The 19,932-nt window shown below is 40.1% G+C and overlaps 1 protein-coding gene and 1 long non-coding RNA gene across 2 annotated transcripts in view; both read right to left on the bottom strand.

Moving 5' to 3' along the window:
- LOC149105403 (uncharacterized) overlaps nt 1–19,932 on the bottom strand; it is a 110,051-nt gene that overhangs the window by 8,513 nt on the left and 81,606 nt on the right. The gene's annotated exons all lie outside the window — the stretch shown is intronic.
- Nucleotides 2,479–19,932, bottom strand: part of LOC110044101 (E3 ubiquitin-protein ligase UBR5-like) — a 52,547-nt gene continuing 35,093 nt past the window's right edge. The window contains 18 exon segments of the mRNA XM_089271495.1: nt 2,479–2,996; nt 3,385–3,470; nt 3,930–4,077; nt 4,540–4,812; nt 5,254–5,338; nt 6,619–6,789; nt 7,092–7,222; nt 7,513–7,730; nt 8,149–8,371; nt 9,524–9,819; nt 10,386–10,678; nt 11,693–12,076; nt 13,038–13,360; nt 13,946–14,223; nt 15,791–16,013; nt 16,745–16,885; nt 17,961–18,342; nt 19,393–19,556. Of these exon segments, the coding sequence (XP_089127621.1) occupies nt 2,784–2,996; nt 3,385–3,470; nt 3,930–4,077; nt 4,540–4,812; nt 5,254–5,338; nt 6,619–6,789; nt 7,092–7,222; nt 7,513–7,730; nt 8,149–8,371; nt 9,524–9,819; nt 10,386–10,678; nt 11,693–12,076; nt 13,038–13,360; nt 13,946–14,223; nt 15,791–16,013; nt 16,745–16,885; nt 17,961–18,342; nt 19,393–19,556 (4,032 nt within the window). The 3' untranslated portion in view covers nt 2,479–2,783.

Raw genomic sequence — 19,932 nt, forward strand, 5'->3', positions numbered from 1 at the left:
TTTAGGCGCAGAGTTAAAAATTTTACGCGCACAGCTTCAAATACTTGGAGCACCTACTCGAAAAGAATTCTTAACGCTCCAAAAAGAGCGACTCAGGTTTTGTGTTGAGGTATGGGCCTGTTCTGGCAGTATTGAACACAACGAAAACAGATAAAAGAATCAGGATATTTCACACAAGGGTTATGCTTAGATATTAACTACTGACGTCGCTCCGTTGAGTATCCTCACTATCCAATTGCTTGTTGTGTGCCTCCCTTTGAAATTCTGTTCACGAACATTCTTGATTTATTCAACATCTGGGTAGAACTAGCACGAACTTTGCTCATTTGGCTAGCTTTCAAGCCGTAGAACTCGTGGACCGGCCCGTTCCGAAAACGCTGGACATTTTTGTATGTCAGACAAGCGAAAACAAAGCTTTCTTTACAAAACGCAGCATTCTGTAACTGTTGTTCGCGAAGAACGAGCACACGATTTAATTCTCATCCCCAGTTTCAACGCTTTCCGCTGGATCATCAATTGCACAAGAAGCATGTGCTTCATTCCCTCATTTGCATGTGTCAGCGGAGTTATTTACAACACAGAACGTGGGGAAGAAATGAACGTTCGAGTTCTGAGAATCCACTGGGAAATTAGGCTTAAAGATGACGAATAAAACACACACTGATGAAAGGAAAATGGTGCAACTTTATTATTTGGTGCCTGGTTGTGTTATATCTACGTTTATATTTATATTTATCAATCTGAGTACGTTAGTGTGGTCAGGTGAGTAAGCACTAGAGAAGTCGCACTGTACTTTGGCTTTTAAGGCGCGGTGGTGCGACCACACATGATTTTTTAGGCGCACAGCCAAAAATCGTCGCATATGCGACCAGTTGGTCGTTAACTTTGAGCCCTGACCGTTATCAGCGAACTTGTGAATGACAGTAATGAATTAGACTAGTTTACCTAAATGGTACAAAGTGTTTCCGGAGGGAAGGAGAGACGTAAGGAATGTCAATGCAGTGTAAGGTTTTTCCCATACAGATCTCAGGATCGTCGGTAACAGTAACAAACTGGTTTATTTAACTTCTCGGATTACAGCACTCGGCTTCATTCCATTTTCATTGCTCTCTTACGGACGAAACTCACGTTCTTATGAAAGTACACCCGAAGTTTTCAGAAACTTCCCTAAAGAATTAAATAGCATTGTTGGCAGGTTTCTAAATTCGAGAATTACATGAGAAATAGAACATCCCAGAAGGTTTTTGGTCAATATAGGACATTGCGAGCGTTTCTTGAGTATTTTCTGCTCTCTTGCAATCCAAATATTAATTTGGAAGGTAGCGCCAAGGTAGCGCATATCAAGGCCTTAAAAGTGATGAGGCGACGATTGATAAGGTCTAAAGTGATCCTTGATAAGGTGTGGGTTGATTGATCGACTTACTGAATCACTGACTGACTGACCGTCCGTCTGTCCATCCGTCAGACTGACCGACGGATTGCTTGCTTGATCATGTGTGAAGTCCTTCTAATGGATTGTCCTGGAAGAAAAAGCTAGGAAAGTAGATTAGGTTCTTTAAGAATTGTCTAATTGATCAATTCGATTGGAATTGAAATAACATTTTGTAATGCAGTTCCAAGCTCCAGAGTAGCTGGATAGTTCCTGGAGAGAGGGTATTCCCAGGAAACATCTATATAGGTATGTGCTGTCTGCGGGGGTGATGATTTGGTACTCCTGATCTAGAACGGGGCATCCGTATTTGGGACATTTGCTAGAATTGGGTATAACATTTCGACGCACAAAAATTAATTTTTAGCAGTTATTTTATGTTATCGATAGAGCATTTAAAGGCAACTGTGTCACAGGCTAGAATTTCCATGGCGGGTCGATAGCTATTTTGATTTATGGGCATTTTAGTCCCTGAATGTCACAGGACTTGAGTTATTACAAACATCTTCATTCATTCATTCATTGCACACACAAAAAATCATCGAATCACAGGATAGAAATTATTCACGAGAACAGGCCCCAAACTGACCAGTGGGGTCTGGGAGAAAATAAAGTCACTTTGTTCACAAAAAAAAAAAAAAGAAAAAAAAGAAAGAGAAGAAAAAACTACCCGAAAGGCAACGGAAAGATGGTAAGTCTCTTGTGACCGAACTGTTTTCATCATCCACCTTCACACAGAGGTAACGGGGTCAACGAGTCGCGATTCATTTAGGAGAACTTTTAATCTGAACTGTGGCGAGTCCTGTGTATGCAAGCGGAACAATTTCAGAATTTTTCGCTCCATGTACGGTTTTTCATTTCGTAATACATAACGTTACACGCATGCGTACGGTGTACTTACCCTTTTTTTTTGTTTTGAAAATAATAAAAACAAATAAACTCACTAAAATATTTTTAAACAACTATAAGCCCAGAGGTTTTTCTCCTGAATTGTTCGAACTGGTGATTATCTCAGAAGTATTTTGGGCTTTACATGAATTGTAGCAGTGTCAGTTCCATGAAATATTTATTTTAACTCTAAGTACATAATTGTCAAATAGCGCGAAATTTTTCAACGATCCTTGTAGTGACAGCAGATCTTAAGTCATTGGTAAGAATTAATATTACAACACAAGACTTGGACTTCATAGTGAGGAATCTGCAATCCTTAACCTCTGTTAAACAAACAGCAGTCAGTTTTTGTTTCTTTGATTCGTATCTACTTTGAATTGGTCCAACTGTTCGTTCCGCCTCTCCTATCGACGACTTCTGGACAGAAAAGAACAGTGAAATTTTCAACTGGTGATATTCTCATCTACACAAATCCAAAGGTCTTAGTCTTGATTGCCAGAAGAAGTTTGCTCTTAAGTATAGCTCGAGAAGAATAGAGAGGGATGTAGAGACGAGAAATGCATGTGTTCGCTGTAGGCAGTTGATGATCATGAGCGGGTTTCACTGTAACTGATGGTTTTGGTTGGAAACCTTCCTCGCTGGCAGGTAGGGCAGGGCTCGATGTCCAGAAATAGACCTTAGAAGAAAGTAACATCAGTTTAAAATATGGCAGTTGATTAGTAAACTATCTAAATAAGAAAATATCTGTAATAAGCTCATTTAAATCCTCGCGTCAAAACGAAAATCATACCTCTAGAATGTTTCATGTAATATATCAAACATGAAAGACCGTGTTTGTCCACATTGACAAACACAGAGAATAGCGCTAAAATACGACGCACAGCGGAGTATTTTGACGAACTACGAGGTGTTTGCAAAATGGGTTCAAACACTGTCTTGAGTGTTTGATATATCTTCTCAATCGAAACTAAAACTAAGGAGAACACTTAAAATTCACTGTACTTTCCAAAACCACTAATCAAACTTCAGAGTGGTGTAGAATAGCTTTTTTCAAAAACACTCACCAAGTCCTGCCTATCAGAATTGCTCATTTTTTCCACTATAGACCAGAACCACTTCTTGAACTTGAGCAACTTTTCAGCTCCAGCACCTGAGAATAGCAAAGACCAGAAGTCATGCACAACTTTGAGAAAACCAGTTACTTAACACGAGTAAACTGGGCAGAAAATGGCGAAAGAAGAGAGCGCACAACAAGAAAAAGTAATGCAGTACAACTAAGCGATATAAATAACAAGATACTCTTAAAATCATATATAGGGCTTCACATCCTTTTTCACTACATCCAAACACCATTTCGTACCGGTTTTCTTCTACAACTGGCATAGAGGTGTGGGGAGGGGGAGGTGCCTAAGATAATTCTCTGTAACTTGACAATTTAGCAAACCTAGAGGTGATCTTCAATGACGAAAGTTGGCTTTGCACTCTTTGTCAGTGTTTCGTTGAAAACATGAATTCGTATTTCGTAGACGGAGTCGCACTTAACTAAAGGTCTGTGCGTCCTTGGACAACCTTTACACCTCACAATAATGGCTGCTATGACACTACAAACCTCCTGTTTCATCATTAAAACACGTATAGCTTATCAGCTGCTGTACATTCACTTCACCACAACCATTTAACAGCAAGCGAAAATCCTCCGCAGTCAGGTTATCAAATGAGGACTGAGGTATAACATCCAGTACTCCGCTACGAAGAGCCTTCAAAGAGAAAGTGACCTGCGTCATTACTAGAGTTAAAGATATCACACTTAGTACAATTTTACGGATCTCCGTTACAGTTCTATATCCCACATTAGAATTTTAGGACGCTGATTGTTTCAACTGTGAAAATTTGTGAAAACACCTTTTTCCCACTTCACAACCAACCTTTAACGGGTAGTTTTAGGAGTGAACATTTGACTACCTTTAATGTTGCCATAGCAACAAAACGATCGTTTTGCTTGTCGTTGAAACTTATAAAACTCTTATCTAAAAGTTGTTTTTTTTTATGTCAGTGATGCTCTTCTGATAGAATTTTCGTACACAGAGCGTTTCCACATTGCGCTGCGGCTGCCATATTGGTGTCCTTAAACAATGAAACGGCGGCCATGTTGGTGTCCCAACCCAATCCTGCGAGAGATGAACATGGCTGATTACGAGCAGGTGATAAAGAGAACTTACCTGAAGAGCTCTCTTGTTATTACCAGCCATCCTGTGCTCTGCGTACAGGCGAACATATTCATGCACATTAGACGATGTGACTGCCACATTCTTTCCACCTTTAATCAACTCTACTTGGTTGCCATCACCTTCGTCCGCGGTGACCTGGACACTGAATGTCAGGTCGAGTCCCTTGAATATGTGTTCAGCATTGGGAGAAGCAGCTTCAACAATCAGCTTGCGTAAGCTTTCGTACAGCATAGGGTCAAAGAATGCCAGGTCATGCCAACCAGTCTACAAAATAACAAGTAGAAACACGTGAGCCCCTTCAATTATACAAAAGAAAATACCAGTCATTATCATTTTGCAACCACGGCCGGCTTTCTGAACGCATTACCAGATGTAGTCAATTCGTATTTTTCTTCATATTTGCTAACGATTTTTATTTTTCCAAACTGTTTGTCAGGGAATAAATTGCAATATTGTTGTTCCAAGCACCTCAGTAAAAATAATAACAGTTAGTCATTATACCGTTAATGATGTAACGCGCAATAAAAGTATCGATCACTGGCCAAAAAAACTAATTTGCATTAACGGAACTTTCTAGAACCGTCGTTGAGACAATTGTGACATGTGAAATGTGCATGTTGTAATCTACTTTCAGTTATTTGAACTCGTGTGTAACGTTTATATACTACAAGGCACACTAAGATGGAAGATTTGATGCTGACTTACCCTTCTGGAGAGAATGTGCTTTATGACATGTCTGTTGAGGTTGATTGGACACAACTCATTCTGTAGTAGACACAAGCCCATGATCCTTGGATACAAACAGAAAGGAAGTTGGTCAGTTATTTAAATGACTGCTGAACATACATCACTTGCAAAAAAATTCGGACGTTAAAATTTCGGACGTTTAATTTTCGAACACATTTTATCTCATTTCGGGCAAATTTCGGTCAGAGATTACGGACACTTCTAAAACATAGCTAAAGTGAATTTACGCCAGATACAAAACACGAATGAGACTGAAAAAAAAAAGCATCTGTGAAAATGATAGTTTTACCGCACCCTCAAGGTTTTAAATACATGTTTAAACCGACGAGAAAATAATACAAATTCTATCAAACCATTACGTATCTCAATCAATGTCTCCACTGGTGTTAACCCCATAAAGAAAACTAAGAGCTTTGGAGCTACTAAAGTGCCCCTATGATCAAATTCTGGATATCCAATTTTTAGCATTTTGGTACACAATAGGTCTTTCCTAGATATCTTGCCAAATTTTAATCTATTGCGAACATTAGAACTCACCTTTTTTTGGACCTTTATTTCCGAGAATTTACGGCCGCCATTTAAATTAAAATTTTCCCTGTTCCAAGGCTTGGTTGGGAGTGGAGTAAATGACGTCATTTACTCAAAAATACCACACGGGTTAAAATTATAATAACAATACAGCAATTCGCATAACGAATAACAAAACCTTTGGCTCTTATAGTCATGCAATTTTCTACAATAACTGTTATTACAATTTCAACCCGTGCGGCATTTTTGAGTAAATGACGTCATTTACTCCAATTCCCAACCAAGCCTTAGAACAAGGAAAATTGATAGCGGCCGTAAATTCTCGGAAATAAAGCTCCAAAAAACGTGAGTTCTAATGTTCGTAAGAGATTGAAATTTGATAAGATATTTAAGAGAGACGTATTGTGTACGAAAATTTAAAAGAAATGGATATGGAGGATTTGTTCATAGAGGCACTGTAAAAGATTTAAATCAACAGTGGCATAGTGTTCTCCCTTGTGCTGCTTGGTTACAAACCTGCTTTATAGCAATTTCTGCTACAAACCTACAGACTAGCAACTGAAGGGCTTGGTGCAAAACAGGATTTCTCAGTGAACAGAGCAAGTATGCGAGACTATTGCACACTTTTACCCTCCCCACCCGCTTAAAAATAACTAAAATATCACGGGCCTTCCTCTCCATAGAGGGAAGATAACATCAATTGCATACAACAATTCACTTACACTACCCAGTATTAGATAATACCATCATGACAAGCAAATGAATCATACAAGTTATATTACAATGACAGCATACCTGCCGACATTCCTGAAGCAGTTAAGTCTTTCCTCTGTACACTTTCCGGGCCGTGGGGAGTAAAATCCAGTCTTGCCGGGTTGGTGGAACAATGGAGAACTGTCATCTTCAGAATCATCAAGATCCCCACCAGGGCTAAGGGAGTCATCATCTGCATCCTTTATTGGTTTCCTGTGAAGGCAAAACATCAGACTGTCGCCGTGACAAAAAGTACCAACAATGAGTTTTAGGGTTGTCTAGACATTCACAGATCCCTTGGCAGATGACATTCACTGCCTCTGCTTCTTCTTCTAGACTAACGACTTCTCCTACCCCATCGGGTTTCTGAAAATGCCACTTTCAATGCATCCTTTTTAAGTCTGGATTCTCCTACACTCTGCGGTAACCACACGAGGGGCACAAATTAAGGGAAGTATACAGGAAACAACAACAACAATGAAAGAATTTTTACCATTAAAACATTATCCACCTACTTGCCAGATACAAGAAGAAGCTCCACAGCTTCCTCAACTCTTTGTCTTAAGGTGTCTTCACTGGCTAAAAGCAGCAGTAACTGGGCTGGAGATAGCTCCAGTAACATGCCTGTGATCTTGCTAGCAAGTGACTGAAAGAGGGACAAAATGGGAAAATATTTACCCACGTTACAATGGTAATCTCAGTAATCACCTCTTGCCACCCAGCACTGGTAAACTGTTAAGGTAATGCTGGAGGTAACTAACAATAGGCTAAAATGTAGCCTAGTGATAGTAACAATACTCTCGCTCTCTTCGTAGCTTCATGTTACAGAAAAAAAAACAAGACTCAAGTGCACGTAGTGTTTTGAGCTGCTAGGTTTGTGGTGACTCACACTACATACTATTCTAGCATTTTGAGGCTATAAACGACAGAACTTACAGGCTGCAAGGCGTGTACACGTGGATAGAGCCTCTCTCCCAAGGACTTCCTGTGGTACGGCAGTGAATCACCATCAGCGTCCTCTCCATCAGCGCTGCTGCTACCACTGAAGTGGAATGCTCGAGCATCAGCTGACAGCTGTCTTCTCACGTCACGTTCACGTTCACGATCACGCTTGCAACGATAACTTGGGACTCGTTTACTGCGATGAACTATGCCTGTTGTGATTGGAATAAAAACATAGTGTAATGTTAATTTTTAAACACAGAGCACCAACACAGTAGAGGTAACTTAAGTATAGAAGTGTTAAGTACATTAACAAACAAGCACGAAACTAATTTGTTATTCCTTTTTTTCAAACAACAACACAATATTGAATCTTCAGTAACAATCTTGCTTCACTTCAGTGAATTAACAAGATTTTTGCCCAAGAATAGCATAAAAAATGAAAAAAAAAAAAAAAAAGAAAGAAAGAAATTGTCAGGAAACATAAGCATTCACTCTACAAATGTAAGTGTTCAAATTAAAAAGGAAAACAAAATCGATTGTATGTAAAATTGATAACCATGATAAAAAAGATCAGACATATCTCTACGACATTTTGAAGAAATGTTTCTTGGTCAAAAGGAAGCTTACTTCTGCTGGGTTCCAGAGCAGGTAGTTTTTCTCCAGATAAGAACGCTTCTCCTACTGCAGTGTAAAAGCTCCTTGCTACCCCACTGCCCTCGCCTGGTTCATCCTTGAATGTGACCTTCACACGATGTATAGTCATGGGGCGAGACCTGGGCCCACGACGGCCAAACTGCGTGTTAAGCTGCCTGATGGTCTGTTGTATCAGTGTGGCTCGGTCACGCTCAACCTGAGTCAGATCACACACATTCAAGTTTTCAAATCTTCTTCCCAAACTCATTAACACTTCACCAGGTTTAAACAAAGAACATCATGACCCCTTGTCTGATCTTAATTAGCATAGAATTTTCACGATTTTATTTCTCCGCATTCTCCTTAGTTTTGGTTTCGATTGAGAAAATATATCAAACACGAAAGACCGTGTTTGACCACATTTCCAAACACCTCGAAGGTCGCCAAAATACCCCATGGCGCGCCATATTTTCAACTCTCTTCTCCGTGTTTGGAAATGTGGTCAAACACGATCTTTCGTATTTCACAAATTACATCTTCCACAATACATCCTTGTTGCTTACTGGCTTCCTATTACCCCTTTCGTGTTTTTGTATACCTCACTAACCTGTCACTGTGAATTTTTCTGTTTGTTTAAAGGCTATTTTAGGTTCCCTATGACACAACTATCATGATAACGGACACAACTTCCCAGTCTGATTAGTATCAGCACTTCAGTCTATGATCAAGCTACAAAGATATTTTAACTGTCCACAGAAATTTAAGGTCGATGTACGAAATCGTTTTTGTGTGGTGCAGGTTTAAAACTTTAACAATGAATGCGTGTGTTCATTAGCACTTTTGCCACCCAAACATTTCGCAACTTCTGGAAGCAGTTATGTTCTTCAATATTACTGGTCACTGGTATCCAAGTTTCGCAAGCTCTTTGAACGTTTAGAGTCAATTTGAATGACTTACCCACACGAGTGATGAAATGTTTTCAGTAACACATCTGGTTCACCCAGGCAATTGCTATGGCAAAATTTAGCCCACCTTTGAAACAGAAAGCCCCAGTTCCGTAAAATATGTTTGCCATGACCAGAGGTTCAATCCCGCACAGACTGTCGAGAACATGTACTACAGACGTACCTCTTCTCCTTCCCATCCCCCTTAAAATCAATGTTGTTTGAGGCTGTTGTTTCTTTAAAAACAATTCTTAACCTATGGTGCTCATCTGTTACTTGGGGGAGGGGCAGGCAATAGAGTTACAAATCATCAAAGAGGAAAAAGGGCTGAAGAGCATGATATGTGACGCAATGCTGGTAGGGGAGGCAAATTAGTGAAGAGATAAATACGGTTTTCACACCCACAAAATCAGGAATCATCTTACCTCAAGAGTCAAATCTCTTTGGGTGGAGTTCCTCAATCGCTCCATTTCTCTTCTAAATTTGGACTCTTTCACATCAAACCTTCCCAACTCATTTAACACTGACGACGGTTCAGATCCAACATCTTCAAGAAACACTCGACCAAATAACTCCACACACAAACGCCAACGGCCCAAGAGGGAGTTGGCAGAGGTTCCAGTGGAAATGAAAGGCTTGGGAGCGACAGGTGTGGTGGATTCCAAAGCATTATCAGGACGCGCTACAAATGAGGTTGACGGTTCTGCTGAGGGCTTGCTTTCTGTGGAGAGCACAAAAACGTTTGGGAGCAAGCCCGACTTTCATAGTTAGGAAATAATGGTTTCTTTCATTTCTTCAAAGGTTTTAGATTTAAAAAACTAGCCTAATCCAACTCAAACAATACAACTGTACTTCCCTAATACAAACCTTGCGGACAACACAGGTTGAATTTTCGACTTTTGCATTCCTGCCAAACATGTACAACGAAGTTAAGCTTATAAATACATGCACGCGCTAAGTAAACTAATTTCGTAGGAAGTGAACTAACTTTTCAGTTACATCGGAAGAAATTGTTTCTATTTAGTAAAAAGCAGTTATTTTTTTTGTATAGGGTTTGAAGTAATTAACAGGCAAGCACCAGTCCTATTGTCCAGTCAAACATGTTTCATCAAACACGATTGATTTTCTGCTTAGTTTGATACATAGTAGGTAAACTGGAAGAAAAGTAATGATTCTTTGAAATTCAATTTACAAGTTACAAAATGTTCCATATAAAACTGAGTCTATTTCTATCAGGGCTGTACACACATTTTAGAACTCTGCACTGCCATGCTAAACCTCTCTTACCGTTAACTTCCATTGGAATCCCTTCCTGTCCCACACCAGCTTCGTTGAATAATCTCGCAGCAGAGAATACAGTTTCAGAATCTTCTCGTGACAAAGCCATGCTGCTAACCAGGGGTGTACCCTTGTCACTGTCTGTGTGTTCATGTACAGTTCCAAACATCTGCTCCCTACGTGCTGCAGGGTGTAAAAGGTGTGGCTGGCATGCAAGAGGCAAAGCCTCCTCTACTGGTGCCTGGTATGGGTCTGGAGGGGTACAGCCCAACACGGTGGTGGAGTCAGTCCTCACAAAAAAGCTGAAAACACAATGCACGCCAAGTCTTTACAAATAACTGTAACAGAAACATCCCTTGCGCTGTGCCAGGTTTCAAATGTTTTGATGTAGTTTTCGCTATACAACAAGAATTAACTGGCAACTGCAGAGACTGACATGATTTAGCACATCAACAGGAATCTAATCCAACATGTTGGGTAGATTTAAATATCTAGACATTAGACTACCAGCTGATGTTTTACAAGCAAATAGTCAACAAGTCACACGCAAGTGGATATATACTGTAGGTGGGTCAGCAAATAGCAGCTCTAAGTATTTCTCGAATGACAATGTAAGAGTACTTTACCCCGTCAAAAGTAATGTGCCCAGGATTTTCTTATCATTGAATAGTAAAAAGGGAGAGAACAATGATTTGCCTTGAAAACAATTATTTACTTCTTTGCTTTCAATTGCATTTTCAGTCACTAACACTTTTACACGAGAATCAACGAAAACATTTGAAATTTCACGTTCATACAAGAAACACAGAGTTCTTAAAATCCTTCCCCATGAGTAAGTTCAATGTAATTCTTACTTTCGAATGTTTGGAAGACCTCATGTGACTATCCAAAATGAAAGCTACTGAGCACTACTTTCACTGGTACTGAAAAATATTTTGTTCTTTTGTGTTGTTCTTATCTCACCTTTACCAAAGCGAAAATCTGGAAATAATGTTCACCAACTCATTAATAATTCGTCCAGTTTAAACACGTGTCGGATATCTGATCTTAATTAGCATACATTTTTAAGATTATATTTCTTCGTTTTGTGCTTAGTTCTAGTTTCGATTAAGATGATGTATCAAACACTCAACACTTTGTTTGACCACATTTCCAAACACCTCAAAATCGGTCAGATATACTCTGCTACACGTCATATTTTGAACTCTCTTCTCGGTGTTTGGAAATGTGGTCAAACACCGTCTTTCGCGTTTGATATATTACTAGTCACATTTGAGCCATGGCAAAGTGACTGCAACAAGTAAAGGACTGCAAACCTGTGTAAATTTCCAGGCAAATTGGGTGTAGGCATGGGTTCGTCCTCAACATGATCTGTATCATCTTCGTATTCCTCTGCATCTCTCTTGAAACTTGCACTGTCCTCGTCATCAACATCATCGCCACCTTCGTCGTCATTGGTGGCATCTGCAGCAACAGTCTTCTCTGCACTAGACCGGTTAGCTTGTGAGCTGGCGTTAGGGTTGTTACGTATGTAGTATACCAGAGCATCCAAGACATAAGCCACGTGACGTAACGAAGAAACGTCCAACTTCGGCAAGGAGTCCCCGTGTTCATTTGAATGGCCTCTCAGAAGTGAAAGAACATAAACTAGGAAGTCCTGCCGACCAGTATCCAAGTTACTACCAGCAGCTCCGTGCCGCCTATTTTCACAGGAAAAAGAATATTGCATTATTATTGTTGTATCCTTTCACGTGGACACCTCTGGGTCAGGTTACAATTTATCGGAGATGTTTGTTTTTTTACGAAAGTGGTTATGAAGCAGCCTATCCACTTATCAAAAAGTACCACCCCGTCTCACTTAGGGAAACTTAAATGGGCTTTAAAATTACCATCAACCATCATTGATACTAGTGGTTCTTGGCAAGAGCATATCTTAAGAGAAGATTAAAACTATGTAACAAAATTGTCAAATATGCCGCAATGGAAAGCAAAATGAAATATGCGCATATTCATCAAAACACATTTGTCCTATTTGATGGCCATTAAAATTCTCCTCGCAAGTGTCAGTACTAAGGCAAGTGACCAGCTGGAAATACCATATGTTGTAGGTCAAAAGTTTGTTCCTTGAAGCGCAAGAAGGAAAACTCAAAGAGAATGAATAAAGAGGTCTTAACAACGCCATTAATGGTCATTTAAATGATAAGGCGGAGTGGAGCGGTTGTGGAGATTCCGTGATAATAATAACCATGGACATAAAAAGGGCTCAGGCTAGCTTTGTCTGAATAAATAAAGGTTAAGTCTGGATATACAAGCCAAATGACCCATCAGACCGGCACCAATCACCTCTTTCTGAGGTATGAAGCGACTAGGAGTATTTCTACTCCCCCCTAGATGGGATAGTCCTTTGCAGAGGTGCCCCCTAGCATTAAATTCGCTGGTACCCAGTTTTACGCCTGGGTGGAGAGAGGCACTGTGAGAGTTAAATGTCTTCAACACGACACAACACAATGTCCCGTGCCAGGGCTCAAATCCGAAGATGGGTGCACTAAACCCTGAGGCCACTGTGCCTCCTACTAGTCTAGAACTACTGCAACAAAAACAAATTGAACAGACCTGAAATTAAGAGCTTTTTTCATAACAGCTGAGGAAAAAATTACTCACCGTCTTAATACAGATCTTTTCCGTTTGTTTTCCAAAGCTCTCAGAAGCGAGGGATCTTCACGAGCGCGTCTATCTTTGTTGGCTTTAGGATGGAATTCATGGAGGGGATGGGAGGGGTGGGAGGGGTCAGTAGCAGCAGATAGCGATAGTCCAAATCGAAGCTGAGCTTCTGTGCAATCCAAGACAACAGCTAACCAGTTCCAGGCTGCTTGCAACTGCTGGACAACCAGGGCGCTGATTTCAGTCAAGGCTACTGGACTGGGAGTGAGGCTTTCAGCTGGCAATGCTGATGGGTCCTGTGCAATGTTGAGGAGGTCAGTTACCTATAGAGGAAAATGCAGTATAAATTAGGGGTGAAGGGGCATGCACCGAAGAGAAAGTTAATCAAGTGCCGAAAGTGCAAGCCACTTAAAGGAATGGGGGCATGCCTCCTCCTCACCAGGACATTTTTATTTTTAGAGGCTCGGAAATGCCATTACCTTGGTTTTTCAGGGACCAGTTTCATAAATCAGAACAGGAAAAAACGTTGTATTTAGTAACTTGTTCTATGTCAATTTTTGGGATATCTTATAGTAGGTTTAACAAGAGCCACTAGAGAATGAATCCAGCCGATTGTCATTCCCCCATAGTAATCGTCATCAAGAATTTAAGTTCATCACCAATACAGAGGAATACAGTAGTTACAGAGGACCTAAGTCTGAGGTGTGAATTCAACCAACCAAAACCTGTCAGTAACATGAAACAAGGTGCATCAGTAGTAAGTTGAAATTGCAGGAAAGTTAAAAGGCTAGAATTGTTATGAACTAGAAGATGATATGCATAACAATCCTCTCTGGGTAAATAAATACGCCGATAGCAAGCCATCTGAAATGGCTTATTTCAAATTACGTCAAGCTAAGCTAACTCACCTCCCTTACAACAATACCAAAAGCTCGTGCCAGCGCACTGGCCGAGTTACTCATACTGTGAGAACCACTAGTCCCAGGCACCTCACTGGTGGCAGCAGTACTGGCAGCAGCAGCATTACCACCACTTCGTCTGAGTGACGTGGAATCAACATAGATAAACCCTGTGCCGCCACTTGTGGTTTGAGGAGTAGCTGCACTGCTACCAGTGGCACGTGACTGGGTGTTGTTGGCACGTATAGCCCACTGCATGGCATGAGGAGTGGTACTAGGGTCAACTCCTATGAGAAGAAAAGATCAGTAATGGTGATGTACTTAGTAAACTATTAAACCGTTTCCCTCGGAGTCAGACAAGTTATTTTGCACAATGTATTTGTAATGCTCGTGTTTCATCTTCAATATTGTTCTGTGGATGACACCATTTCAATAAAGGCTATTGAAAAGATTCTTTCATGTTTTACTGATCGATATACTGTAAATGATGTTTCAGTGTGCCACATTACGCTACGCTATAACCTACATGTATTCAGTAGTACAGTCCACTATCCGCTAACGGACACTCATAAGCAGACAGCTCTACTTACAGACACTTCTTCAATTCCCTGTTTTATCTCCAAGAGTCCGATGCAATATTTGTAGTACCACGTTATGGCCACGTTCGTCATGGTCTGGTTCTCGTAAGCAGGCAGCCCTCCTAACTGACACTTTTCCAATGCTTACGAGAGAGTTGACTGACTACACAATTCTACCTTTTAAGTGTATAGCTAAAACCCTGGTGCGTGAAAAGTAAGACGAAAGCTTTGACTGTACTTTAAGGTGGCTGAACACAGTTTTTGATACCTGTGTTTCATTCACCTTTTTCTCTAACACCCTTGATCCCTCGGTCGCCAAAAATGGCTGCAAGCAAGTTAACAACACAAACTTTGGTTTTTTGATGGTTAAGCTGGCGTATGTGTTGTTGCCATGGCAACAGAAATAAATATAAACCGGCTTTTAAAATCGGTTTTGTTTATTTGTAGAAAATCTAGTCATTAAATTTTCTTTATAATTTGCATGCAACAAGCTTGTAACGATTCTCACAAATTAACACCATTTTGCTAATAATTTAACAGAGAGATCTTTAATTATCCCTTGTTGAAGGTTCACTGGAATATATATAATTTCCTTTGTTAAAGTTTAATTTTTTTCAATACTCCAGTTACTTATTTCCTAAAGTATTTTCGTTCCAAATTTCGTGAAATTCTAATGAGTGGTTCTCGAGAAATAGGCGTATTTCCGAGAGTGCAATTTTTCATTCAATCGCAATTTTTCAACTCATTACGCATGCGCTGCATTTAACTGGGTTCTTTTGGTAACAAAGAAAAAGCTGAGAATTGCTGGGTTCTTTGCATTGTTACCTTTTCTAACATATCTTTGTAAGAAAAGACTAAAATCATCAATACACTGCGTTTAATTATAGAGAAAAATAGCACAGATAGTGCAGGTGTTGAGTAAATAAAATGATTGCTCTATTGACGACATGTTTGTTTTTGCAATCCTTGTGTGTGCGCTGAATTGCATCAGCAAAAGTGTGCGCGAAAATTGTGTTCGACCACCTTAAAGTGGTCCTGTTTATTATGGTAAAAGATGATTTTAACTCTAACACCTCTACATGAATTCCTACTGTAAGTCTATTCAGATTAGACATACTGAGCACTTCTTTGAAAGTAAGTCCTGCTTGTGAAAGGTGAATTGATCAACATGACACGCTCATGTCATGTTGATCAATTCACCTTTCATATTTCATTACCGTGCTTATCACTAAGTCCTGCTTATTGTTCTCTACAAGTCGTAGGAGTAGTAACATACCTGCGGTTGGAGGTCTGTTTTCTATACTCTCTGGCAGGTCATATGTTTCCACCACCACCTCCTCCTCCTCTTCTTCTTCCTCTTCCTCTTCCCCAGTGGACGACTCTTCCTCAGAATACAGCTCCACATGTTCACCATGCATGCTAGCACTACCATCTGACCCAATCAGTGAGCCAGTCACGCGATTGCGACGAACACTTTCCACAACATGTACCTCACCGACCTGAAACAAACACAAGTGTTGAGAATTAGTCACAGTTCAAACATTTTTTTACCCGCCAGAAGCCTCAAGTCCAGGTTCAGGTAGCTGAAAAATATCTCGAGCCAATCCAATCCACTATAATAACAATAACAATAACAATAATGATAATAATAATAATAATAAACCAGCTTCAATATCATCAATAGCTGTGCGAATCTTTAACAATAATCATAATCATAATCATAATCATAATCATAATCATAATCATAATCATAATCATAATCATATAGGTTCTTGTGATACCAATTAGTTCAGTTTCTTCACAGTAACCTTAGCTAGTGTGCTAGATTGTGTAGGCAAAAATTTAACTGTGGTTGTGGTTTCGAAACATTTTCCCCCAGCACATTGGTTCCCAGAAATGTTACAACTGATTGGACCAACTGATTATCCAGGCTGAGGAAGTATTGATGACAAGATCAGCATCAAAGAGGGAGAAGCTAGGCTCGTGTTCTATTGGGATCAACCATTTCTGGTTGCTTGGGTTGCTTGTTTTTTCCTGTTCTATTGGGGAAAACCGTTTTCGCTTGGTTTGATTGATCAACTCTTTTGACCGGCCTCAAACCAAGCTGAAACGGCTCATGGCAGCAAGTTGCCGCATTTCAACTGAAAATGGTTCGAAGTGTTCCCCAGACAGGTTGCAGTTGAAGCAATGGATCCCAATACAACACGACCTAAAAGTTTCGATGTCGTACCTGACTCTCTTCACTGTCACTGTCACTCTCAGCCAGCAAGTCCAAATCCATGTCTGATTCATTGCCAGCTGCTCCACTCTCAATTTCTTCATCTCCAGCTTCTTCATGGCTTTCCGACTCCATCTCTGCCCCTTCAACAACCTGCCATAAAAGCACAGTTCAGAAGTTTGTGATCCGTGTCAGTCTTTTCCATCCTTAACCACCCTTGTTCCTTTATGGTTTATTGTTATCTTTTTGGTGTTTTTCTATCTAACTAAACTGCTGTTTTCAGGTTTCCTTTGATTTAAAGGTTATTTTGTAGGTGGCCAAAACAACTCAAAATGCTGTGACTGAGTAGGTTTGGAAGATAAAAAACATGGCCATATACATGTATATGAGAATACGTGATGTGAAAATCTTAAATGTTATGAAAAAGCTGATACATGTACACCACAGCATATAAGCTGTATCAATTTTGTTTGAAATCCACGCAAATTTTCAGTTGTTGCAATACCACCAGCAGCGGTAGTTTGATAGATATGTGATGCAACTTAACATCACTAAGTGATATGAACGTGCAAAGCTGAAGTTCTACTGTTTCGTTGATTTGAGAAAAGCCATGAAAGGATATTGAGCAACTTGATCTGCAAGACTATTGGCATACTTAATTTGGTGTTTGTTTCTTGGAACATTAGATTAACAGTTTCTATTAAAATGAACTTCAGTTGAAACACAAGACAAAAGACAGTGACGGTTGGATATGGAGGTCTGATCCATTAATTGGAATGAAGACACTTAAGCACAGTCGGAGATAAATAGTATCCATTAATAAATAGCACACATTTTTAACTCTTGCAAGCTAGCCTGGTTCACACTGAAGAGATAACCACAAGCGTAAGCACAAGCACATGCACAAGAAAAACACTAGTGTGCACCGAGGTGAAATATGCACAAGCATGAGTGCAAGAAAAAGAAACATTTTCCTTTTTCTTGTGCTTGTGCTTATTTCATTAGTGTTATGCTTATTTCACATAAGGAAACTGGCGTTAAACAAGCACAAGCAAGGGCGCTAGAATGCTACCAATTGCGATCTTGTTTTTCCCCTGCGATGTAAGTCGCACGGTGCATGCCTATGTTGTTAGAGTAAACATCCTTGCGCTTGTGCTTGTGTTTACGTTTGTGCTTATCTCAAAAGTATGAACCACGCTTAAACGGGCAACCTGATGATAAGTGTTACCTCTACTTCCTCTCCATCAACAGCTGGTCCCTCCACTGCTACAGCACTCTGTTCCTGTGCACTAGGAATAGTAACAACTTGTCTCCTTCTGTGCCTCTGGTTTCGCACTCTTTGAACACTAGGCCTCTCTTGGGTGGCAGCCTCCTCAACAGACGATGGCGTAGAGGGCCTCATGGGCAGTGGTTCAACAGTGAATAAATCCTCGCTAGCTTGTGTGGCTTCAAGCGTAGAAGACAAAAGGCTGAAGGGTTGGGCCGGACGGCAGATACCTAGTCGCACTGGGGCAAGTATTGCATCAGCAACTTGAACAAGTTCAGGAATGGCTATGGTTGAGAGACACTGGAAAATGCGCTGACACTTCATCAAGGGCTGAACAACACCTCTGTTAGCAAGTAAAAAGCATCCAGCAGGTACAACATTACATTTTGGCCAGAATGTTACTTTACAATGAAGTTTACAGGCGCAGATCTAGGATAAATCGTGACAATAAGTGCCTTCCAGAGGGGTCCAGGGCCATGTCCCCTTAAGAAATGTTCTGGATTTTTTTTTTATCCCTGAAGTCCCCATTAAGGTCATTCCGCTGAACTAGAACCTGCACTGAGATTTTTGTGAAACTTTGCCTATCGATTGTTTATATTATAGGAACTTAAATTTTGAAATAAAAATAAGGGGTCCCCATGTTCGTTTAGGAGCAAAAGGACCTTGTTTATACCCATAAAAGTCCTTATAATAGCACCATGATTGTAGCTACGATTGCTTGCTAAATTCACGTTTCCGACGATTGCTTTTTGCTCTACACTGAGAATTGGTCCATATTTATTTTACACAGAGAAATTTATCACTCAATTCAAAACAACAGAATAAAATGATAGGTCACCATACTCGTTTGCGAGAAAATGACGATTTACTTCTATGGCGAGGTCCAGCTGTAAAGAAAAAGCCGCCATTTTTCAATGCGCGCGCGCTAGTCACGCGTAAAATTATGCGCAGCAGAGATGCGCAATGCAATACTGGGGAATGACCTTAAAGGGTTTCCGAGTAATTCTGAAAAATCTGACCAATTTCCGTAAAACGGTGGAACCCGTTATGTATACGCGCCTGGATTAACGGGCTTTTGGAGCCAGGGCTCACCTTAACTACAAGTCTTGCATCAAAGTAATGAGCTGGACGGTTTCATAGCAGCGGTTTTCAAATTTTAAGAGGATTCTTTCCCATTCTTCCCAGCCTCCTACCCATTTCTCCTAAAAAGATGACTACTACCATAATAGTTTATTCCAGCATGTAGTCAGATTGTTTTAAAAATCGCCTATATACCTGAACAGGGTGCCTATAAACGTTTTGTTGCCCTATAAAAATTGTTACGTACTAGGTGATTCTCTCATTCCAGAGTGTACATGTAGCAGAAAATGTAATTATAGTATGGTTCACTTACACTTTCCGTTTGCCATTTGCAGGGGCCATTTGAGATGCCAACACAACAAAAACTCTGGCTACCGATCTGATGAAACGCTGAGCCAGGCTCATCTCATCGGATTTGTGAGGATCAGTTGAATTTTCTATTGCTGTGACCAGTGTAACAAGTAGAGGATCAAGTATCTACAGAATAATAGAATTACTACATTAATCTAGAACTTCCAACTCATTTCAAAGAACTTACTGCATTTGCTTTTTCAAGACCAATCGGAGAATTTTGCATTGTTTAGAAACTTACTAGCCAAGATACAAGCCACTGAGTACATACATCTTGTCTCCGTTTCATTTTCTTCTCTATTCTCAATACTATTTTCATTTTCTTTCAGTTGTGTCCAAGTTAAGCCTGAAATTTTGACACAACCTTTCCATTACCAATCATTTCGCGTGATCTCTGGACAGACTGGACATGCAACCAAAAACGTGTCACCAATAAAATTTGAATCCTAGGGCTTGACCTCAGCTGTGTAAAAGATCAAGAATCTTTATGAACATAACTTCG

The sequence above is a fragment of the Orbicella faveolata genome, unplaced genomic scaffold (genome assembly GCF_042242905.1).
Source record: "Orbicella faveolata isolate gen_17 unplaced genomic scaffold, um_ofav_v1 contig_34, whole genome shotgun sequence".
Lineage (NCBI taxonomy): Eukaryota > Metazoa > Cnidaria > Anthozoa > Scleractinia > Merulinidae > Orbicella > Orbicella faveolata.